Source organism: Rhinoderma darwinii, chromosome 2 (assembly GCF_050947455.1).
Source record: "Rhinoderma darwinii isolate aRhiDar2 chromosome 2, aRhiDar2.hap1, whole genome shotgun sequence".
NCBI classification, from domain to species: Eukaryota; Metazoa; Chordata; class Amphibia; order Anura; family Rhinodermatidae; genus Rhinoderma; species Rhinoderma darwinii.
Window position 1 is genome coordinate 353112483 of NC_134688.1, and position 25319 is coordinate 353137801.

The window sequence follows — 25319 nt, forward strand, 5'->3', positions numbered from 1 at the left end:
GCAACGTTTGCTAGTTTACATACCAGTAGCCTTCCCAATATACTTACTTTAAACACTTACTATGTACACCCTGTTCCAAATTATTATGCAAATGTTTTTTTTCGCTGATTTTCCTAAATAGTCGATGCAAATGACAGTCAGTATAATCTTCAAGCCATCGACCGTTGGAGTATAATGCAAGTTTTATTGAACAAATCAAATGATAACAGATTTTTTTTTTTGAAGTAAAAAACTCAAAATGCACTGTTTCAAATTATTATGCACAACAGAGATCAAAACATTTTAAAGGTTGTAAAGAGAACTAAAATGGTAATTTGTTGAATTTGCAGCATCAGGAGGTCATATTTACAGAAATCAAAAGCTCTTTCAATCAAAAAAAACTTAACAGGCCAAGTTACATGTTAACATAGGACCCCTTCTCTGATATCACCTTCACAATTCTTGCATCCATTGAATTTGTGAGTATTTGGACAGTTTCTGCTTGAATATCTTTGCAGAATGTCAGAATAACCTCCCAGAGCTCAAAAGCAGAAACGGTTGCAGTGGGCTCAGAAATACATGAAAACTAATTTTCAAACCGTGTTGTTTACTGATGAGTGCCGTGCAACCCTGGATGGTCCAGATGGATGGAGTAGTGGATGGTGGGTGAATGGCCACCATGCCCCAACAAGGCTGCGACGTCAGCAAGGAGGTGGCGGAGTCATGTTTTGGGCTGGAATCATGGGGAGAGAACAGGTAGGCCCCTTTAGGGTCCCTGACGGTATGAAAATGACCTCTGCAAAGTACGTAGAGTCTATGACTGACCACTTTCTTCCGTGGTACAAAAGGAAGAACCGTGCCTTCCGTAGCAAAATTATCTTTATGCATGACAATGCACCATCTCATGCTGCAAAGAATACCTCTGTGTCATTGGCTGCTATGGGCATAAAAGGAGAGAAACTCATGGTGTGGCCCCCATGTTCCCCTGACCTCAACCCTATTGAGAACCTTTGGAGCATCCTCAAGCAAAATATCTATGAGGGTAGGAGGCAGTTCACATCAAAACAGAAGCTCTGGGAGGCTATTCTGACATCCTGCAAAGATATTCAAGCAGAAACTGTCCAGATACTCACAAATTCAATGGATGCAAGAATTGTGAAGGTGATATCAAAGAAGGGGTCCTATGTTAACATGTAACTTGGCCTGTTAAGTTTTTTTTGATTGAAAGAGCTTTTGATTTCTGTAAATATGACCTCCTGATGCTGCAAATTCAACAAATTACCATTTTAGTTCTCTTTACAACCTTTAAAATGTTTTGATCTCTGTTGTGCATAATAATTTGAAACAGTGCATTTTGAGTTTTTTACTTCTAAAGAAAATCTGTTATCATTAGGAGATTTGTTCAATAAAATTCGCATTATACTCCAACGGTTGATGGCTTGAAGATTATACTGACTGTCATTTGCATCGACTATTTAGGAAAATAAGCGAAAAATAACATTTGCATAATAATTTGGAACGCGGTGTACATGTATGAAGATCACATCCTGTATTGCACATTCAGGGTAAGTTCACACGCAGCGTAAATACTGTGGATTTTCTGCAACAGATTTAATTGTGGAAAATCCGCAGCATAATACAGAAGCAAGCAAAGTGAATGAGATTTGAATAAATCTCAATCACTTTGTAAATGCTAAACGGAATAAAAACGCTCAGAAATTTACATGCGATGTTGTTTTTTAATCCCCAGCATGTCAATTGTATTTGCGTAATCGCTGCTTTTTTGTTGCGGGTTTTCCCTAATTTAATTCAATGGGGAGGTAAAACCTGCAACAAATAGCAGATGTTGTGCTTTTTTGCGGCGTCAAAGCTGCGATTCCGCCACAAAAAACGCAACTCATAAAAAAGGACTTCTTCATTCAGTCCGGCCTCCTAGGATAATGTTTCATCCCATGTGACCGCTGCAGCCAATCACAGGCTGTGGCGGTCACATGGGATAAAGAGTAAACCCAGGAAGCCGATTTGTAGGACGTCCGAGGGTAAGTATGTGTTGTTTTTTTTTTATACGTGCAGTTTTCCGCAACGGACATTCCGGCTGAAAAACTGTACCACAATTTGGTGCAGTTTTTTGCCTGGAATTCCCTGCGGCGCCCAGGGCGGATATGCTGTGTGCTTTTATGCAGCTTATCCACCCTGTGTGAACATAGCCTCATAGAGTCTTACAACTCCTTGACAGGAATATATCTAGTTCTGCACCATAGAGCTACAGTGTGATCTGCACATGTCATTATACTACAATAAAAGAAATACGCGTCTGCTTCCTCTGACGCTGTTAGTTCCTCAATGTGTCTAATTCCTGCAATATGCACAAAGGTTTTAGGAATAAGTTACTCATGTGATAGTAGTTTCTAATATTCCTTTTCTGCAGTCTTTTTTTTAGGCTGGGTTCACACGTACACGTCCAATACGCCTGAAATTACGGAGCTGTTTTCAGGAGAAAACAGCTCCGGAATTTCAGACGTAATGGCATGTGCAGGCGTTTTTCGCAGCGTCCATTACGGACGTAATTGGAGCTGTTTTTCTATGGAGTCAATGGAAAACGGCTCCAATTACGTCCAAAGAAGTGACAGGCACTTCTTTGACACGTGCGTCTTTTTTACGCGCCGTCTTTTGGCAGCGGCGCGTAAAAAAAATGACCGTCGTCACAGTACATCTTAAAACCCATTCAAATGAATATGCAGATGTTTGCTGGCGCTTTGGAGCCGTATTTTCGGACGTAATTCGAGGTTAAAACGCCCGAATTACATCCGTAAATAGGGTGTGTGAACCCAGCCTTACTCTTCCTGGCAGCTTATACTATATGTAGAGGGCAATTACTGGAAAACTATCTCTTGTATGTGTAATTGCCGGCGATTAAAATGTGTGTATAAATAGCTGTCGATAGATCAGACTCAAATACAGCTACCTAAAAGAATCAATTTAGTCATAGGTAACAAAGTTTTCAAGCAATTACAGATTGAGCCTCTAATCTGAATACCTTCCTCCATGTGCTGTACAGTTAAGCACAATATATTATTCTCTGTTATCAGCCAATCAGACTGGGGAGGGGATGACAGCGTTCTTGAATGGAATTAGTGACAGGAAGCACGGAAAAAAAATCTACCCCCATGATCACGAGTTTACGTCACATGCTTCGAATCCCAGGAACTTTGAGAACCGTTTCAATTATTTACATTCTTATGAGCTGCACTTTAAGGCTATGTTCACACGGGGTATTTTGCCGAGTTTTTTGACGCGGAAACCGCGTCGCATAACTCGGCAAAAACGGCCCGAGAACGCCTCCCATTGATTTCAATGGGAGGCGTCGGCGTCTTTTTCCCGCGAGCAGTAAAACTGCCTCGCGGGAAAAAGAAGCGACATGCCCTATCTTCGGGCGCTTCCGCCTCTGACCTCCCATTGACTTCAATGGGAGGCAGAAAAAGCGTATTTCGCGCTGTTTTATGCCCGCGGCGCTCAATGGCCCGGGCGAAAAACGGCGCGATAATTGCCGCGAAAATCGGCGTGCAGGGAGAGGAATATCTGCCTCAACGTTCCACACGGAATTTTGAGGCAGATATTCCTCCCCCAAAATACTCCGTGTGAACATAGCCTTAGAGTTTTTTTACTTTATAGTGTAAAGCACTTACCTCACCAGCATATAACGGAGATGCAAGCAGAGCAAATGCAATCACAGAAAAACCATAGGGCAGCGAGGCCAGCCGTGAATCGTGTGCTGCCTGCTGGTAATCACCATAATGGGTCCCTCATTTGTAATTCATGCCCCTTTCCACTAGTCCCTTTTTCGATAATCAACGATCCCTTGTTGAGAGCGGCACAAAAAGTGTCTAAAAGAGTTAAATAAAGTGGCGCACTGCATTTGCACCAGAATTTGGGCTCAGTATGGATAGTAAATCTACCCCATAGTGCTTTAAATAAAGGAGGATTGGACACAAATTTCTTGCTTTTTCTGTGCATTGGTATATGAAGAAATGCAGGATAAACCTAGACCAAGCAGACAGAAATTGCACCAAATTGATCACAGATTTTCATGCTGTATGATAAATTTGGTGCAACTCTCTAGATTTGTTAGACACTTTTTTGTGTCTTAAGCCAATTCTTGGCTGGCGTTGTTTACACAAGTATTTTGTGCCACAAAAATGGCACACTCCTTTGATAAATTTGGTGCATTTCATGACTCCTCTTAGCCATGTCCCATTTTCTAGACACTTTTCAAAACTATAGCTGAAGGAACAAAAAATGGCTAAAGCACATAAAAAATTTGGCGCATGCAATGAACGCCACTTTTTTGGTTCAATTTGTGCCAGAATTCAGAGCCAGTTTGCTTGATAAATCTCCCCCACTGTTTTCCAGAACTGTATTTCTTGGTACTGAAACAGAAAAAACTGGGAGTTCTCAGTAATGTTGTTTCATATACTACAAGGAATATGGTTTTCCTCTAATTTTCTACTTTATTATGAAGTGTGTTGCTGTCCTATAAATAAATGATGACATTGTGGATACATTATGTCCTCATCGTCTAAGAGCTTGTAAATGAGCTCGCCTCTTCCTGCTATCCCATAAGGAGCCTTTAGAAAAATGAGTGTGTCCTTTTAGTATAAGGGGGGTAAAGAAGACAGACAGTGAGTGAAGTGGAAGACTGGGGGTCTAGATTTTACTGTTTTAAGAAGGAACACTGTGTAACCTACTGTAATGGATTCAGTGACCTCTCAAGAGACCAATGATAAGGGATTAACAACAAAGGAGGAGGGAGTGGACGTCTCAATATCAATACCCCCATCATATCACTCCAGGGAGATGGTCATTAGAAACAAATTTATTAGCCGAGTCCTTTTAGTCTGGCAGCTTGTGCATGTCCTGTAGAAAGACTGGTTGGTATATTATAAGGGCTGAAATGGAACAAAATAAAGTTTGTAAAGCTCCTATATTGATTTAGAGACATAAGCATACAAATGAATGTGATCTATAAAGTACATAAGGTTATATTTTGATATGTATATATATATATATATATATATATATATAGACATATATATATATAAATATACATATATATATATATATATATATATATATATATATATACATATATTTATTAGGTATTATAATTCACATACAACATAACACCCAGAGGACAGGAAGACACATTACATTGAAGAATGATTTTCAAGGGTTCATGTAAGGTGGACATCTAATGCCGGTCTGGTAAGAGACTTTTTTTGTGTGGACGTAACTATTACCAGCATGGGATTTTTGGATTATCTTCATTGTTTTCTCAATCAAGGTGCAAAGAGTCAAAGTTTCAAAAATCCGCATTTTTGGGCTTTGTTTCCCCCTACACCGCATCTAGTAGACTAAAACCTCCATAGGTAAGTAAATTTTCACAAAGGAAGACAACTTTAAGGGATTCCTGTATGTTCTGCTAAAAATCATTTAACTGCGAGGTCTTTTTTACTTAAATTTGCTAAATTTTTCAAAGTATTCCCTTGGTAGAATGCCCAGATCAGTGAATGAACTTAAAGCAATTTGTATTATAGAATTTTAATCGAACATAAGTCACTTTGGAGGGGGGGGGGGGGTGGGTCTGACCACTGGAAGAAGGGTGTCTGAAGTTTCATTTGAGAGTGACCACATATACATGACCCGAAAGTGGAACAGAATTTGTTTATTCTCAAGAGTTATGATGGTCCCAGATCCCACCGATCTGACCTTTTTATCACGACCTCTATTGAATAAATAGGAGAAACTCATATTCACTCCAGTAGAGAGTGAGCTCATGTGTATGACCATCACTGCATTAAACATGAACATGCCCCTCTCATTCTCAAGACTGGTGGGGGTGCCAGTGACCACACTCCAACTGATCTTACTTCTATGGAATATCAGATTGAGAAAGCATAAAAATCTGTCTTTGAAAAAACCCTTAAATAAAAATCTTTTTTAACGACTGTATTTAGCCACATTAATTTCCACATATAGGGCTTGTCATATCAAAGGATCCACATTACATAGCTTATACAAAGCTCCTTGCTACAAGGGTATATATCCAACTATATGTTCCTAAGTGACTATCACATTTTTCTAATGGAAGGGGAGTCATAAGGGTAATCCCCTTATTAGCTGAACATATGTTTTAAAAAATATATTTTTGCAGAGGTTATCCAATACTGGACCTTTAAAATTGATTAGAAAATATGACACAAGATTTTATATATTACAATAGAAAATAGAGTTAGAGAGGGACTTAAATGAAGACTTTACTGTTATTCTGTATAATTAAAATTTTAACTCTTTGCTATCAAAAGATCGGAATAAGCCAGTGCCATAATTCATCAAAACGAATTGTTCTCAACACAAAGATGTTCCTGTCTATAGTACTTACTGTAGCATTGCTTCCATCTTCCCTCATTAGAATCTAACACGAACCTCTGGTCCAGATCAGAAGATTTAAAAAAGTTTAATAGGACAATGTATATGATGAACTGACCCTACTCTCGGTAGTCTTTGGGGGATGTATTTTCTTTTCTTTGCCAGTTTTCTGATGTAGAAAAATTGCAAATGTATTTAAAGTAGCAACTTGTCGAAAAAAAAGTGACTTTTGACGCTTTTCCCAAAAGTGGGTGGGGCTTAGTGAAAGGAGCGATAAATTTACTATAATTTACGCTATAAGCTGGCAGAAACTATAGTAGAAATCTAGGCCATCTTGTAGCTGTCATAGATTTCCGTTTTAGGTGCATGAGATGCACCTAATTTATTAAGTTGCATGCGCCTCTTATTAAATTAGGCACATCTTTCCCCAACTATCTTTATGTCTAAGCATGCCTAACAAAAGCTTGTGGAAACACATTGGAACTGGTATATCCACACACAACCAGCCTCATTTGTAATTGGCAAAGAGGAGGGTCAGTTTGGGAGAGAACCAGCAGTGCCATTCGTGTTACATATTCCCTGTTCAATGTTTTTAAATCTTGTAATTGTGGACCCGAGGTTCTTCTAGACGCCACGGTAAATATTATCAATATTTTTCCATGCTGTATAAGGCTGGAATATATTTCCTATATAATGTAGTATATTATTGATCCCATCCCTTGTGGAATAAGGCAAGAATGTCTTCCCTGTATTGAGATGGTGTGTCTTGATGAGTGTTCCTTATAGTTTACGATCAACCTATCCGTGTTCAATGGTAATCATATCTCCATGCACTGACATCCCGGTAGGCTTGTGTTTATACAGCAGTCAATTTCAGCTGCAGCATACAGAATGGGTGTATGACATACGCCTGAGCTTCTAATGAGATGGTAGGTGGATTATAGATCAAGACCCCATTTAAGGTTCTTTTAGGTGGCCTGATAATGGCTGTGAAAACGGCCCCATACAGCACATTGATTGGTGCCCATTTGCTCACAAAGAGCAATCGTTGGTAATGTATTGGGACGAGCGATCGTTACTCCTATCGTTCATCCCCGTACATTTGCATCATGTCAGCAGCACATGTTTATAAGGGGAGATGCGCTGCCGACTAGCGACCATTTTATGGTTTGAATAAAAGATGCGATCGGCCGATGACCAAACGTTTGCTTATTTATCGGCTGACCTTAGCTTTGTTCACATAGGGTAAGGACCGTAAGAGCGATCGTTCAACATATCACTGGCCTATGTAAAAGGGCCTTCAGACAATGCAGCTAAAAAACAGCAGCTGCCCATAGCTCTGCTGTAATCCAGCAAAAAAGTAAACAATATTGAAGAAACGCAGGTAGGCCTAAACCAAAAAGTGAGCAGAACTGCGGAACCACTTTATTAAATTAGTTTAATAAGTTTTTTAAAGTTATTCTTACAACACAAGATAGCAAAGTAAGGCTCTCTTGTTTGACTTTCCTTTTTACTTTTCAAGGACTCCATATCATTAGGCAAACTGCCTAGAAATTGTAAAAATGCCATGGCAAAGATCGCGACCTGTAATTACTGAACAGCGTGTTGGACATCAATGTACTTGCTGTATTTTAAATGCTGGTGTAAAATCTGCCAAGCACATTTATATTGAAAATTAAATGACTTATTGTGAATGCATGTTTTAAACAAACCACTAGGCCTTGACTTTTACCTTGTAAGGGTATGTTCACACGCAAAACAAAAAAAGGCTGTAAAATACGGAACTGTTTTCAAGGAAAAACCGCCTCTGATTTTCAGCCGTTTTTAAAACCACAAAAGTTTTTTGAGGCAGTTTTTGCGGCCGTTTTTGGAGCTGTTTTTCTATTGACCCAATGAAAAACGGCTCAAGAAGTGACATGCACTTCTTTTTACGGGGAGTTTTTTTACGCACAGTTTTTTCAAACGGCCACGTAAAAAAACACCCCATCGGAACGAAATGCAGTTTTTCCCATTGAAATCAATGAGCAGATGTTTAGAGACGTTCAGCTTCCGTATTTTCAGCCATTTTTCGTGGTGTTTTCCCCCCGAAAAACAGCTGAAAATAAGACGTGTGAACATACCTTAATTGGGACTTCTCTTTCCATAGGAACGCATTGAGCTGCATATTGTGTGCTTCTTAGAGCAGCCATAATTGAACATTTCTCATCCAATCTAATAATAGGCTTGGTAATTTATTGGATATAACCTGTTAAAATCTTTTAAATTGTTACAAAATATATCAGAAATTTTTTAAGGTTTTTGTCATTTGTATTTGTGACATATAATGGGACATTTTATGCCAGACATGTACGATTATTTTCTGTGTGGCACATTTAAAATATTAGTTGTGGTTGTCAGCAGATAAAAATACATGTTAAAAAAATAATCAAAATTTGACATGCTTTTTAGAAAGTGCCAAATGTAAATAAGTTTATGTTGCGATTTACTTCATATTTTATAAAATAGGATTAAAATTTGTATTTACTTATGGAGAGTCTGATATCACAGTAAGGGTATGTTCACACGGCCAAATTTCAGACGTATACGAGGCGTATTTTGCCTCGTTTTACATCTGGAAATACGTCTCAAATACGTCGGCAAACATCTGCCCATTCATTTGAATGGGTTTGCCGACGTACTGTGCAGACGACCTGTTATTTACGAGTCGTCGTTTGACAGCTGTCAAACGACGACGCGTAAAAATACAGCCTCGTCAAAAGAAGTGCAGGACACTTCTTTGGACGTTTTTGGAGCTGTTTTCTCATAGACTCCAATGAAAACAGCTCCAAAAACGGACGTAAAAAACGCCACGAAAACGGCGTGAAAACGCAGCGAAAAATGCGAGTTGGTAAAAAAATGTCTGAAAAGCAGGGTCTGTTTTCCCTTGAAAACAGCTCTGGATTTTCAGACGTTTTTGTTGACTACGTGTGAACATACCCTAAGGGTATGTGCACACGTAGTGACCAAAAACGTCTGAAAATCCAGAGCTGTTTTCAAGGGAAAACAGACCCTGCTTTTCAGACGTTTTTTGACCAACTCGCATTTTTCGTGGCGTTTTTCGCGCCGTTTTCGCGCCGTTTTTTACATCCGTTTTTGGAGCTGTTTTCATTGGAGTCTATGAGAAAACAGCTCCAAAAACGTCCAAAGAAGTGTCCTGCACTTCTTTTGACGAGGCTGTATTTTTACGCGTCGTCGTTTGACAGCTGTCAAACGACGACGCGTAAATAACAGGTCGTCTGCACAGTACGTCGGCAAACCCATTCAAATGAATGGGCAGATGTTTGCCGACGTATTGTAGCCGTATTTTCAGACGTAAAACGAGGCATAATACGCCTCGTTTATGTCTGAAAATAGGTCGTGTGATCCCAGCCTTAGACCTCCTGCACACAGAATAGAAATGCTGCAGAGTTTCTGTGCAGAAATTCCGCAGAGTTTACGCCAATTTCTGCATGTGTTTGCTACAAAAAATTATTTTTTTGCAGAATGTGGATGAGATTTCATCCACTTTGTTGCTACCGTAAGACGCTGCAGAATTTTCACTTGAAAATTCCAGGTGGAAATTCTGCAGCATTCACAGTAAATATTTTCAAACTTCAAAAGATTAACAGTGCTGTCTGGATATGACAACCCCTTTTGGAATACCCTATAAAGTTGTGGTCAAAGTGTTTTGTCTTTTTCTGAAAATCAAGTCAATGGAGAGTACCCCTTGTGTCAGCCAGAGCAGACAACCACCACAATAAGCAGCTCTCACTATGGTAGACTAGGGACTTATCAAGGACAGCCCACTAATTCCAACAGGTTCCAGGTAATATTTAATTGACTCACCTGCCTCTTTCCCTATCAATCAGTTTCAGTAACATAAAGAAGTTTCCAAACAAGACAACCCCTCATACTTTCCCCTACTTCTTCATGCTGTCACCAATAGGGACTATATAAATCCTGGTGATAGTTTTATCTGTAACAGCATTTTTTTCTTCTGCATGCGTTATGCACCAACAAGGCCGACTAAACTTTGCTGTATACAGTGATGTACAAAGAGAGAGGGGCCTCATAACAATCAAAAAAGAGCCCCGCATTATGCTGCTGAATTTTGCCACCCAGAACAGAAGGGCTTGCATTTGTTTCCTCCTCTATGCCATTTCATGACCACTGGGCCATCTCCTCACCACCTTGTTTGCTAACAATACCACTCCTCTGGAGATCGGATTCGTGCACAGGTTCACGCAACCAAGTAGCATAGGCGATGTGACCAACCAGGGCAGGGCTCCCTTTCATCAAGGGCCCATAGCAGCTGCATGGTTTGCCTCTATGGTATGTATGCTCTTGGTTATGTATCTAGTGAGATCCATGGAAGAATGTTTAAGCAAGTGGACAGAGATGTTATGTACCAAAATCCCATGCTTTGCAGTCTCATGGTTATTATGATTTCCGTATTACTTTTTTTGCATGACGGAAGCAACTTTAAAGGCCTTTGAAATAAATGTTATATATATATATATATATATATATATATATATATATATATATATATATATGTCTATCAGTGTGTTTTGTGCCACTTTCTAAATACTTTTTATTAAAAATAATGTTTTCTTTTTGAGATACAGCTGCTTTGTATCCTGTATACAGAGCAGCTGTATTGTGCGCTAACACCTGATTCCATCAGGTCCGCGGGACTGTAACGAGTTCAGTGTCAGCCGGTCCAGTGTACGATACAGCTGCTCTGTATAGAGTATACAAAGCAGCTGTATTTCAAAAAGTATAGATTATTTTTAATAAAATGTATTTAGGAAGTTGCATAAAACACATTGGTTTCAAGGTAATCACTTTTGACTTATCAGAACAGGCTGTAAAATATTATCAAGGAAATGATAAGATGCAGTATCACCTCTATATCTGTGTCTACACCTTGTGTGATATGCTGTGAAGACACATTCATTCGATTGTATTGTATAGTCCAAGGTCAAGGTCAATACAAGATCAGAAGTAATATCACATAGTACAGATTACTCATGGGCATCCCTTGAGGTTGCATCCATCTGCAATATTCATAATGGATATTTATATGTCGTCATACATTTAACACTCACCGCAGATGGAAAGTTGGGACATGAAGATTTCAACAAGAAATGATCAAGGGGGGAGCGAGTCACAGATTTGTCTGCACTGCATTTCTGGTTATGTGATTATGGTCTTCATATGTTTTCACTTTTTGAAAATCATGTATGAACTTAAAGAGGCTCTGTCACCAGATTTTGCAGCCCCTATCTGCTATTGCAGCAGATAGGCGCTGCAATGTAGATTACAGTAACGTTTTTATTTTTAAAAAACGAGCATTTTTGGCCAAGTTATGACCATTTTCGTATTTATGCAAATGAGGCTTGCAAAAGTACAACTGGGCGTGTTGAAAAGTAAAAGTACAACTGGGCGTGTATTATGTGCGTACATCGGGGCGTGTTTACTACTTTTACTAGCTGGGCGTTGTGTATAGAAGTGTCATCCACTTCTCTTCACAACGCCCAGCTTCTGGCAGTGCAGCACTGTGACGTCACTCACAGGTCCTGCATCGTGTCGGCACCAGAGGCTACAGATGATTCTGCAGCAGCATCGGCGTTTGCAGGTAAGTCGATGTAGCTACTTACCTGCAAATGCTGATGCTGCTGCAGAATCAAGTGTAGCCTCTGGTGCCGACACGATGCAGGACCTGTGAGTGACGTCACAGTGCTGCACTGCCAGAAGCTGGGCGTTGTGAAGAGAAGTGGATGATACTTCTATACACAACGCCCAGCTAGTAATAGTAGTAAACACGACCCGATGTATGCACATAATACACGCCCACTTGTACTTTTACTTTTCAACACGCCCAGTTGTACTTTTGCAAGCCTCATTTGCATAAATACGAAAATGGTCATAACTTGGCCAAAAATGCTCGTTTTTTAAAAATAAAAACGTTACTGTAATCTACATTGCAGCGCCTATCTGCTGCAATAGCAGATAGGGGCTGCAAAATCTGGTGACAGAGCCTCTTTAAAGGAGTTTTCTTATCTTTAAAAATTGTGTGAAGATGGTTTAACTGCAGCATGATTTATCACTTACTCATGAACTGTAGCTAAAATGCCATGACCATGCTCTTGGTGTCTATCTATCTATCTATCTATCTATCTATCTATCTATCTATCTATCTATCTATCTATCTATCTATCGCCTATCCACCCATCGCCCTCCCCCGCCCTTGAAAGAGATTTTGAAAAAATTCAAACTTTTGTTAATAATTTTGACCAATGCTAAAAAGTTAGAACTAATTACTAAAAACCAGCATTACAATTGCACTAGCTAAATTAAGCCATTCTAAACACCTTCTGCTCCATGGGAGGTTTGTGTCCTCCAAGACTCGCCTTGGGACATCTGCATAATGGTTTGACAGATGTATAGCCCTAGTCAAACTCTACACCTGCCACGGTCGTGTAAACAAGTCGGAGGTTGAAGTGCAATCCACTACCTAAAAATAAGAGGTCTTATCATTAATAATAATCTCACCAAAGGATTCATATGCTGCGATGGTAGAAAGATAAAAATTCCAAATTCCAAAACACATATAAATGGAATAGAGCCTAGACTCAATAATAGACAGAACAACAGTCCGGTATACCAGGCTCTGAAGACATGTGCAGCAGGGATATCACATTTAGGACATTTAGAAGAAGAAGGAGTCCCAATCTTATATAAAAAAAAAAGAAGGGGGGTAGTGTTATCTGGCTATTAGCATAAATTGTGTCATTTCATGATAATAGCTACAGTAGGTAAACACTGTTACATAGTTACATAGTTAATAAAGTTGAAAAAAAATTACATATTTGTAGATTGTACTTAGATCACCCCCTGGTCTTTTTTTATAAACTTAATAGCCCCAGTTTGTTAACCTTTCTTGGTACTGCAATCCGCCTATACCCTTAATTACCTTGGTCGTCCTCCTTTGCATCCGCTCTAGTTCAGCTATGTCCTTCTTATACACAGGGGCCCAAAATTGTACACAATATTCCGTGTGTGGTCTCAATTGTGATTTGAATAGAGGCAAAACTTTATTCTTTTCATGAGCATCTATGCCCATTTTGAAACTTCCTATGATTTGTCTTAGCAGCAGCTGCCTGGCACTGATTAGAATTTAAAATCTTATACCATTTCTTATCTGAAAAAATACCTGAGTCATGTTCCCAGTGCCTCTTAGACTTAAATTTAAAAAAAAGGTGAGAGAGATGTAGAGGACAAAAGAAAGTCCAAAATAGGAAAGGATTTAACTTTATATTTAGCATTAGGTGAGAATAAAAAGAATGTCACAATTGTCAATATCTAAGAAAAAAAACAATTTTTTTTAGCAGAACAAACTTGCAAGGCCATCAAAAACCGCAATAATTTAGTTACAGAAGATCGAAGAGATAAAAATGTTTATTACCTTCTCTCCCAAAACTTAGAACTAGAGATGAGCGAATTTCCGGAAATTAGTTGAAACAGCTGTCAGATTCTATTTGGTCTGTATAGAATTGTCGCGAATTGAAAGTATCCCGATTGTCCTTAAAAATTACACTAAGGCCTTATTCACACGGACATGTCTGTTTTGCGCGCGCAAAAAAAAAGGCGTGGGGCACGCGCAAAAGCTTCGTGTGGCATCAGCATATGGTGCGTGGCTGCGTAATTTTCGCGCAGCCGGCATCATTATGACACTCTGTATGAATGTTTACAAACAGAAAAGCACATGGTGCTTTTCTGTTTCATTCATTCTTTTTACTACTGTTGCGCGAATCACGCGTGGCACCTGGAAGTGCTTCCGTGTGCCGTGCGCGATTTGCACGCACCCATTGACTTCAATGGGTGCGTGCTGCGCGAAACACGGGCAAATATAGTACATGTCGTGAGTTTTACGCAGCGCACATATGCTGCGTGAAATTCACTGACAGTCTGAATGGCCCCATTCATTAACATAGGTCCGTGCGACTGAAAATCACGTGCGTAGCACGGACATATATCACGTTCGTGTGAATAAGGCCTAAGTATGATACTCAGGTCTTCTAGGACTGTATCCAAGCCCTTTTAAGCTCTTTAAATCCAAGACAGCATTAGAAACAAATATGGCTATGGTTAAATGGATAGTAGCTGGTGGTAACAAACAGCCTGTTTGAAAAATACAGTGCACTGTCGGACTTTTTATGCTTTTTAAAATAGAAAAATGGTCCAAAAAATTATCAATTTGCCTGCAGGTGTTTATACACACAAGGTGGTTTCGGAATGGCTTTTTAACAAATGATTCTAAAATTATTCCTTTTTGGAGAGTGGCAACATGTTTGGTGTTATTTTAAAGAAGGAAAAAATACTATCTATCTATATATATATATATATATATATATATATATATATATATATATTCATCCACCGTGCCTGATCATCCTGGAAAGTGAAGAAGCAATGACTTTTTACTCTAATGATTAAAAAAAAATGTCACTTGATGCAAAATAATAAACCAATTTTGGCACTCACTCAAAGCAGTGGAGGCCTGTGCCTGCCTAACTAACACAATGACACTGACTGACTACTATCTCTCTCTAAAATGTATCTGTTAAATTATTGTAAATCTATCTATTCTCTTCTCGCTATAAAACACTCTAATCCACTATCTATATTCAGCAGCATTATCTGGTTGGGCTGTTTATAGTGGCTTTGGCTCATCAGTGACTCACACCTATACTCCTCATGATTGGCTGTGCTAGAGGAAGGGCTGTTTGCTGGCATTATGGGGCTGCCACCTGAGGTCATATGCTCCTTCTTCTCTATCTTCTTGTTTTCTGATTTGTAAAATGGCGGCCGCCATTTTTAACTACTCGTGCTGGACGAATCCCAAAAGTTTTGGAGCTGCGAAGAAATCCAGAACTTTTTGGAAATTTGTAACAAATTTGTGTAGACTCGATTCACTCACCTCTACTTAGAACTTTAAATTGGCTTGTTTTGAGTCTTCAAGCTATTCCAGAGCATGTTATGATAAGACCGTGAAGATTCCTTGAGACAACCACCAACACTTGCAGAGAAAATGGTGGGGTGGTCTTCTATGAGAAGAGTGCCAATATGCAAAAGACACAGTATAAGGTCACAGAAAAATAAGGTCACAGAAAAATCTGGTCTAGTGTAGGTGGTCTTATCAGAAAGGTGGTGTTTTGGAGAGGTTTGACTGTACTAAGTATAGGATGCAGCGTATTCCTACTAATACCGCCTAAGTCTTTCCTTATTGCAGTTACACGTCTATTTTCTCCCTGTGTAGAAGCACCATGCTGCCTCCTTCCTCTGCCTTCTTCCTGTCTTCTGTTCTTCTCTGCTGTTCAGGTAAGTTCAGGACATTTAGCTTTATTTTCATCCTTCTCTTTCTTGCTTTACTTTGAGTCTTTCCTTTTTCGTTATAAGATTCATATTGCCCTATCTGTACTTTATATAATATAATATAATTATATGAAAATTTTACACACAATATAGGAGGGTGTACACGAAGCCTCTGTGGCTCCATAGTATCCCAAAAGCCTATAGTTGCCCTATAATGGCTCCATATAACTTGGAGGTTACTACTTACAGAGATATTGGCATTTTCTTTTTTATTGTGGTGACCATTTTTGTTAAAGTGACAATAAGACGTACAGCCAAATTAGGTGTTACTTCTTAATTAGTTTTGCAGAAATGGATGGTTAAACTGCCATTTTAACAACATTCTCAATCAATAACGATGTTTTACCATCAGTTACTGAGAAACTAATTCAAAGGTGACAAATATGTAAACAATATGGCTGCAACCAAAAAAAAGAAAATGCCAATTTCTCTGCATATATCTAGATTTATCTTTTGGGTGGAAATCCATTGTAACAAACTGTTCAGTCACCAGAGCCGCCAATTAAAATTCTGTTTGCTATAGGTCAGATTGTCTGAATTGTTAAAATCTAAGACCATGTAAAGCAATACAAAATATAGTCTAATGTTCGCTATATTCTTCATATTCTTTACATTGAATAATGAGGATATTCTGCAATGTATATTCACTTCCTGTGAGGTTAACGGCACTATGATAATCTTTCCTCTGTGCGGTCCTACTCAGGAAACATAGGATCCAAAATTCTCTATAGCTGTAACTACATTCATAGTTAAGTGGCATATGTTTCCAGCACTGATGGATTCTAATGGAAGAAGAAGATGAAGCACTTGTGTTCTATCTGATGTGTTGTAGTTAGTACTCTACCATGACGGCAAACCTCATTGTGATGGCTACTCTGAACTAAAGGTAGAAACCCATCAGTATAGAGTACTCCAAACTGAAACCTCTATTAATATACGCCATTGGGGACCCTGTACATTAAAGCTCTTTACGTTTTGTGTCTCAGTATGGACAGAACATAATGATGAAGATTAACAAAGTAATTGTAAATTCTCGAACAGGAAGAAGCGATATGGAGCTACAAAGAAACTTTTAACACAATTGTTTCTGACTAGATTTTATTATCTTCACTTTAATAGTTTTATGTGCAGATCTATAATCATAGCAAATCTTCTTGCAACATAATTGTTCCTTAAAATAGAACTTATTTGTTTCAATTAGCCTTTAACCCAATCAAAGAATCAAGTGGAGGGTATGGACCAGTGTTTGAGGAGCAACCACAGAACATATTGTTTCCAGACGGGTCCGAAGAGCAACTCACCCTGGCTTGCCATGCCCGAGCCATCCCTTCTGCAACTTATAGGTATGGACAAGAAATCAAATGTCATAGATTTAGCCATTTTTATGTAAAGAAAATGAGCATAGTGTAAACATGACCATTGTCCGTGACTTCAACTGACTAGTAGTCACTAGTCTGATGCTACGGCAACTAAATATGTTCTTCTCTGGCATACTTGCAGGTGGAAATTAAATGGCACAGAGCTCAACCTTATGGCAAACTCAAGTTACCAACTAGTAGGAGGGAACCTGGCCATCTCTAACCCGACTCCGTCTAAGCACACCGGAACCTATCAATGTGTCGCCTCTAACCCAAGTGGTACAGTGCTTAGTAATGAAGCTTCACTGCGCTTTGGATGTGAGTGTGCTAAAAAAACAAACTTCTTGTATTATGAATGCACACTTTATTAACTCTGTGTTTGCATGTAGAGAATTATTACTCAATCAATGGTCTTTTGTTCTTTGTATTATACCTCAGATTTGCATGAGTTCCCATCGGAGGAGAGAGATACAGTTAAAACAACAGAAGGATGGGGAGTAATGTTGGCATGTAATCCTCCGCAGCACTACCCTGGTAATCCATGGATCTCCTGTCTGTTTGTCCATTCATCTGTATTGCCGCCAACTCATCATGTCCTGTTTCTTAAACTGTGATACATTTATTTTGGATACAAATTCAGTGAATGCTTAGCTTTATCAGCAATAGTATAGGGGATATTTGGTGAGTATTTACATTAGGGCATATGTGATATGGTTGAGAAACACAGCTTGGAAATGATTAGGAGTGGCACAAAGTACAAAAAACCCTTGCCCTTGTGTATAAACAATCTAAAGGCGTCTGGAGCTCTCTTGCTATGCCCTTCAAAATGATATAAAAACAAATGAAGATGGCAGGAGCTTAGGGAAACAAATAAAATGCTAGACAAAGAGAAAGCCCTAGTCACCTGCTAATCCTTGCAGCCACATAGCGGGCGTCATATCTCATGCTGTGAGGTACATCCCTGAACATCTGCTGACCCTAGAGTCCTACCACTGAAAATCTCAAATATGCCAATGGGTAAATCAATTCACTGCTTTTACAAGGGGTTTCTGTTCTGCACTCTAAAAGTAAACAAAACAATTATTAAAATGGAAAAATATACTTTAAATTGCTTTACATTTTTATGCTTTATCTTACAAATAAAACCTAACAATCTCTGTGGCGCCCATGTAGTCTAAAAAAAATACCATTAATGCCATGTTTAATATACAATAAAGGCAAGGGTGTAGCTTGTTTGGAAGGGGAATAGTTAGGTGACTTTACTGGAAGAATAGTGCACCATTTTAAGGTAGTACGAGGTATCTGTTCATTCTGCCAGTCATTATCTTGTACTGAATGGTGTAATATACAGATATAATAAGATATAATGTATAACATATGTCTAGTACATTTGCAGCTCAAGATACTGTGGGGAAAAAAAACACGAGCAGAGATGTAGCTTAAAGAGTACGTGGCAGCTCTGAAGCATATTTTCTCCTCTGTTATTCCTCTTGGAAAACTATAGTTAATTGACATGTAGGCATAACCATTCCCATTGTCAATCGGGTGTCTCTACACAATGTGATACTGTCAGTATTGATTGAATAGTGTGAGTGTGTGAAGAGACATGTGTCATTGACAAGGAGACTGGTAACACCCAGTTGTCAATGTATTTATACATTTCTAGGAGGAGCAACAGACAAATTGTAGAGTAAGGCCTGATTTACACGAGCGTGTGCGTTTTGCGCGCGCAAAAAACGCTGCTTTTGCGCGCGCAAAAGGCATTTGACAGCTCCGTGTGTCATCCGTGTATGATGCGCGGCTGCGTGATTTTCACGCAGCCGCCATCATAGCGATGAGGTAGTCGACGCCCGTCACTGTCCAAGGTGCTGAAAGAGCTAACTGATCGGCAGTAACTCTTTCAGCACCCTCGACAGTGAATGCCGATCACAATATACACCAACCTGTGAATAAAAAAAGACGTTCAAACTTACCATGAACTGCCTGCTTCCTCCAGTCCGGTATCCCGGCCGTTGCCTTGGTGACGCGTCCCTCTCTTGTCATCCGGCCCCACCTCCCAGGATGACGCGGCAGGCCATGAGACCGCTGCAGCCTGTGATTGGCTGCAGCCTGTGCTTGGCCTGTGATTGGCTGCAGCTGTCACTTGGCCTGAATTGTCATCCCGGGAGGTCGGACTGGAGGAAGGAGCCGGGACTTATCGGTAAGTCCGAACTTCTGTTTTTTTTTACACGTATATGTATATTGTGATCGAAAGTCACTGTCCATGGTGCTGAAACAGTTTAAGTCTTTGAGCACCGTGGGCAGTGACTGTCTCCTGACGTCGCGTACCCGAACATTTTTTGCCGGGTTCGGTCAAAACGAGTTCGGCCGAACCCGGTGAAGTTCGGTGCGCTCATCTCTAATTTGACACTCCGTTTGGATGTTTGTAACCAGAAAAGCACGTGGTGCTTTTCTGTTTACATTCATCCTTTTGACAGCTCTTGCGTGATTTTCGCGCATGCAACGCAGGACCGTCCGTGTGGCATGCGTTGTTTTCAAGCACCCATTGAAGTCAATGGGTGCGTGTTGCGTGAAAAACGCAAGAATATAGAACATGTCGTGAGTTTTACGCAACGCACTCACGCAGCGCAAAATTCACGCATCGTCTAAACAGCCCCATAGACTATTATAGGTGCGTACGACACGCGTGAAAAGCACGCGCGTCGCACGCGCGTATAATGCGCTCGTGTAAATGAGGCCTCATGCAGAGTTCCAAGAAAAGATGCTTCAGAATTGTTATTTTATGGGGAATGCAAATATTTACTTAAACAGACATGTCAGGAGAGGTGTAAGGGCTTATCCACACGTAGCGGAATTGCTGCGTATTTTATGTCCGGAATTGGGGACAGAAAATCTGCAGCAGAATACAGTATCAGCATAGTGGATGAGATTTAACAAATCTCATCCACACGCCGTGTAAAATTTCCGACCAGAAATTTACCTGCGGTGTGTATTTTTCGGACCGCAGCATGTCAATTCCTGCTACAGAATGTAGACTGAATTGCTGCGTTTTTCGGAGGAGATGTCACCATCTCACAACATTGAGAAAAACGCAGCAAAATCCACACCATTTTCTGCTGTAAAAAATGCAGGAAATGGTGCGTTTTTTCCGCGTGCAGAAAGTCTGCTACCTTTAATGGAATTGCGGCAAATATTTTCTGCAGCAATTCCGTTATGCGTGGACAAGCCCTAAGGGTCCATTTTTTTATAGGTTCTGAGCCCTAGTGCAAAAGCTATGTTTGGATGAGTCTAACTGCTGATAACGTAATGTTGTGATAAAGGATCTATATTAGCTATAAAATAAATATTCACTACTGTCATCAGATAGCTCCTTCACGTACGGTTACATACAGGGTAAGGGCGAAGGGTAGATAAAAAAGACAAATATAAAGCACAAACAATGCTCTGCCTTTTAAGTTTCTTTGTGCAACCAATTGGCTGTATCCGAGTTGCTTAAAAAGCTGTAGGAGTTGGGGAATGACGAGTGCTTCTCTTTAGAGCATTGAAGACTTAGTCAATAGATTTGTGTGCCAGGTGCCCACTGTAACCACATGGCGCTTAGTGGGCAGTAGAGAATAATTGCTAATTTTAGAGAGCCAGTGTTGAGCAGCATGTGAGGGATGGAGCCATGAAAGAAACGTTTAAATCTTCTGGACCCTACATAGATATGTGGTAAAGTGGCCAACAGCCCTTCATTGAAAATAATACACTGGGAGGGGATAAAGATGACGGGAAATAGGGAGTATGTTTCATGAAAAAGAACACTAGAGATTATACCTGACATGTATGATGCTGAACTTTTGGAATTGGGGGGTGCATCATTTTAAAACCCCTGGACACCAAGAGAGCTCGTCTCCCCGTCTCCCCCCCCCCCCCTAGTTATCTAATTGCACTTCTTTATCACCTACAGCATATCCATTCTTTGAGGGGTGGATGGGTGAGGGGCAGCACACATTCGGTGTTGCTGTCTTTGTTTGGTGGGCTGTGATATTTGCTAAGTAGCCTCCTCTGCTCTATGTTCAGTGTGTTGTGCTTTAAATAGCAGAAATGTCACCAGTTTTAAGATGATTCTTACCCAAACTTAAACTTGACAACATATTAGTAAATCAGAACATTTGGTAATTAGGTTTTATTTTCTTCTAGAGATACCGAGATTTTTCTATACATTTTGACTAAATGACAGCCCGTTGTTGGCTAATTCAAAAGTATAGCTGCACTTCATGTTGCAATAGAAAAATGTAGAAAACAAGACATAATTACTAAACTTTGGCCATAAATTTCAGATTTACTAATGTGTGTTAAGGATCTGCCAGGCACAGCGTCTGTATCCACGCCCATAGGTAATCAGCCTGCACCTGCTTCTATGTCTGTGAGACTGACTCCATCTTCCACCACTCAGGATGGCAGGCTTAGGAGTGGGAGAGCCTATCACAGCCTGGCCAGACGGAGCTAGCTCCCGCCCTCTGTCTATTTATACCTGCCTTTCCTGTTCCTCCTTGCTTGTGATTCTTGTTTTGTTTCCTGGCCCTGCTGCAGCTTCTTTAACCATTTGACCCTGCTTCATATTGACCCTGGCTTACTGACTACTCTCCTGCTCTGTGTTTGGTACCTCGTACACTCCTGGTTTGACTCGGCTTGTTCACTACTCTCCTGCTCTGCGTTTGGTACCTCGTACACTCCTGGTTTGACTCGGCTCGTTCACCACTCTTGTTTCTCGCGGTGTTGCCGTGGGCAACTGCCCCTTTTCCCTTGCTTCTGTGTACCCTTGTCTGTATGTCTGTCGGGCACTTATTGAGCGTAGGGACCGTCGCCCAGTTGTACCCCGTCGCTTAGGGCGGGTCGTTGCAAGTAGGCAGGGACTGAGTGGCGGGTAGATTAGGGCTCACTTGTCTGTTTCCTTACCCCCATCATTACAATATGACTAATTTTACATTTTTTGGTGGAAATCCTCTTTCACTGTTGATGTTCAATTTTTTTGCATCTACCAAAATCTCTATTATCTTTTATTATCATGCTGCTCATATTTTAGAATTGTACTGGATATATTAACAACTCTCAGATTAGGACGTATTTCATGACAATATCGAGGGCTGTACAGTATGCCCAACCAATACATCCAGTTCACCAAAGAAAAATTCCCATTGATGATTTATGCACTCTGTTATCTTTTCTGCTTGGTTATCTCTAATCTATGTTGCAATGTCTTATAGGTTTGTCATACAGATGGCTACTGAATGAGTTTCCAGTGTTTCTACCCACTGATAGCAGAAGATTTGTGTCCCAGGTGACAGGAAACTTGTACATTGCGCGCACAGATGCTCAAGATGAAGGGGGATATTCCTGTCTTACCACAAGTCACATTGCTTTTACAACCAAAAGTGTTTACAGTAGCTTTACTCGGCTTAGTATCACTACAGAAGGTTAGTTTTAGATCAATCTATCAGAAAGGTCAACCATTAAGATGAATTAAGAAATAATAGACTTCTTTTAATTAAAAAAAATTACCTATTTGTGATATGTCACCGAGGTGTCAGCACTTTTGGCACTTTATATGTAAATCAGCTGGCCACATATCACATAGACACCCCTCTACATAGTATACGGAATTCATCCAAATGACACCGGGTTCACAACAGCTAGCTGGTCTTATTAGATGGATTTGCTTTTAACATTGATTATATCTGTGGTTTGGCATTATTACTGTATTTCAGAGATATAGATGTTATGGATATGGACAAGGCTGTTGTTTGGGTAGTTTGTGCATTGTATGGAGTTAATACATCCTTTCTGTCTTAAAGAGGCTCTGTCACCAGATTATAAGTGCCCTATCTCCTACATAATCTGATCGGCGCTGGAATGTAGATAACAGCAGTGGTTTTTATTTTGAAAAACGATCATTTTTGAGCAAGTTATGAGCAATTTTAGATTTCGTTTCTTAAAGACAAACTGGGCGTGTTTTTACTTTTGACCAAGTGGGTGTTGTAAAGAAGTGTATGAGGCTGACCAATCAGCATCATACACTTCTCATTGTTCCAGCCCATTGTTACAGTGTGATTGTGCAGTGAAAGAAGCTGGGATGGAACAATGAGAAGTGTATGACGCTGATTGGTCACTGATTGGTCAGCCTCATACACTCCTCTGTACAACGCCCAGTTGGTAAAAAGTAAAAACACGCCCAGTTGTCTATTAAGAAACTAATTAGCATAAATCTAAAATTGTTTATAACTTGCTCAAAAATGATAGTTTTTCAAAATAAAAACCACTGCTGTTATCTACATTACAGTGCCGATCAGATTATGTAGGAGATAGGGCACTTATAATCTGGTGACAGAGCCTCTCTAAGCACGAAAGCCAAAAAAGTGTTGAACAAGTTCTTGCATATGTTGATTATCCTGATGCGGGACACAGTTCTTGCCTATTAGAAGAAGCCTAGAAAGAATTGCAAGACATTGGTAGCTCTTCTTGTCCTCTGCTCCTTGTATTCTGACAGGATCTCTCGGTACTTTGAAAATATACCTCCTGTACATAATCTCCACTGTACTTCACTGTTGTCTAAATGTACTCCATATGGTAACTCTGTATTTGATACCCAAACCCAGTTTATATTTGGATTTGTCCGTGATCACTTTTGCCCTTTTTTCGGTTTGTCTACCACCAAATAATCTATACAGTGTTGACTGAATGACTTCAACTGACACCTCCATTTTTTTGTCTGAAAATTAAGAGTACATAGGGTATATAAAGTTATTGGACAGTATGTATGTATTATATAGGGGCCTAATATTGAAATTTTGATAGAAAGTTATATCAAACATAAGCTTCACAAAATATCTTACATTAATATTATGAATTAGTTCATTAAATAATATAATGAATTATAGCTATTTTATCTTGCAGCGGAGCCAAGGTTATTCGCCCCCAGTATTAAAGTGCGTTTCCCAGCTGAGACCTATACTCTTTCCAGGCAGTCAGTTACATTCGAATGCTTTGCCTTTGGAAAGTAAGTATCTTCAATCTTTTATGTGTTCAGATACAGACATGTCTGTTCTTAGATATTGATATCAGGGATGTATGACACGATAAACTGTAAAAGGCTAGTCTAGTTCAATGATCACTCATGCGGAACCTGCTCTCCACTCCACACTGTTATCTTGCCTCTGTACTATTCTACACGAGTCTCCCATAAATATTTACATAGAGCATCTCCACATAAGGCTATGTTCACATCTGTATAAGGGCTCTGTTCCGACGTTCCGTCTGAGCTTTCCATCGGAACGGAACCCTGACTGGCACCTACTGAAACCGTAGGTTTCCGTTTCCATCACTACGGTATTCATCCCGTCAAAACTACGGAACCCTTGCACAACGGAGACAAATTGAAACCATTGGCACCGGATCCGTCACCATTGAAATCAATGGTGATGGAAACGGAAACCTACAGTTTCAGTTTGTGTCAGTCAGGGCTCCGTTCCGATGGAAAGCTCAGACGGAACATCGGAACAGAGCCCTGACGCAGATGTGAACGAAGCCTCATACATAGAGCGTCTCCACATAATACATTTCTATACAAAAATAGACAATGATGCATTGTGGCAGGGATACACAGTCAAACTTCTCCCAACCTGTATAGGTCTTATATAGTATTCTCCCTCATTAACACAATGGAATATCATTTATAGCCCGATACCTCGTATTCGATGGAGGAAGGTAGATACATCACAGCCCCCTCAGTGGTTCGCTTCAGACCCTGTTCTGCATATTGAAAGTGTCAGCTTTGAGGATGATGGAACCTATGAGTGTGAAGCTGAAAACTCTAAAGGCAGGGATACCTACCAAGGACGTGTGATAGTGCAAGGTGAGGAATCAATGTACACAACCTGTCTCTGGTTTTCCTTTGTACACTTATAACCATACATGAGCACTCTCCATTTTATAAATTTAGAGTTAAGTTTGTCAGATCAATTGCAAGGAAGAAAACTAAAATGTTATTTAAGGTTACAATTGGGAACTGTTATACAATAAGAATACAACGGGATCTGTCTGTCAATAAAACATTGT

The 25319-nt window shown here is 39.9% G+C and overlaps 1 protein-coding gene across 2 annotated transcripts in view; it reads left to right on the plus strand.

Annotated features, from left to right (window-relative positions):
- The window catches only part of CNTN2 (contactin 2), a 67775-nt gene that overhangs the window by 10311 nt on the left and 32145 nt on the right, over positions 1 to 25319 (plus strand). The window contains exons 2-8 of one of the 2 annotated variants that reach the window (XM_075853776.1): positions 15722 to 15810; positions 17066 to 17207; positions 17365 to 17540; positions 17661 to 17756; positions 22472 to 22681; positions 24159 to 24261; positions 24941 to 25116. In XM_075853776.1, coding sequence (XP_075709891.1) covers positions 15756 to 15810; positions 17066 to 17207; positions 17365 to 17540; positions 17661 to 17756; positions 22472 to 22681; positions 24159 to 24261; positions 24941 to 25116 — 958 coding nt within the window. In that variant the 5' untranslated portion in view covers positions 15722 to 15755. The remainder of the gene's footprint in view (positions 1 to 15721; positions 15811 to 17065; positions 17208 to 17364; positions 17541 to 17660; positions 17757 to 22471; positions 22682 to 24158; positions 24262 to 24940; positions 25117 to 25319) is intronic. The other variant, XM_075853777.1, reaches the window with a different exon arrangement.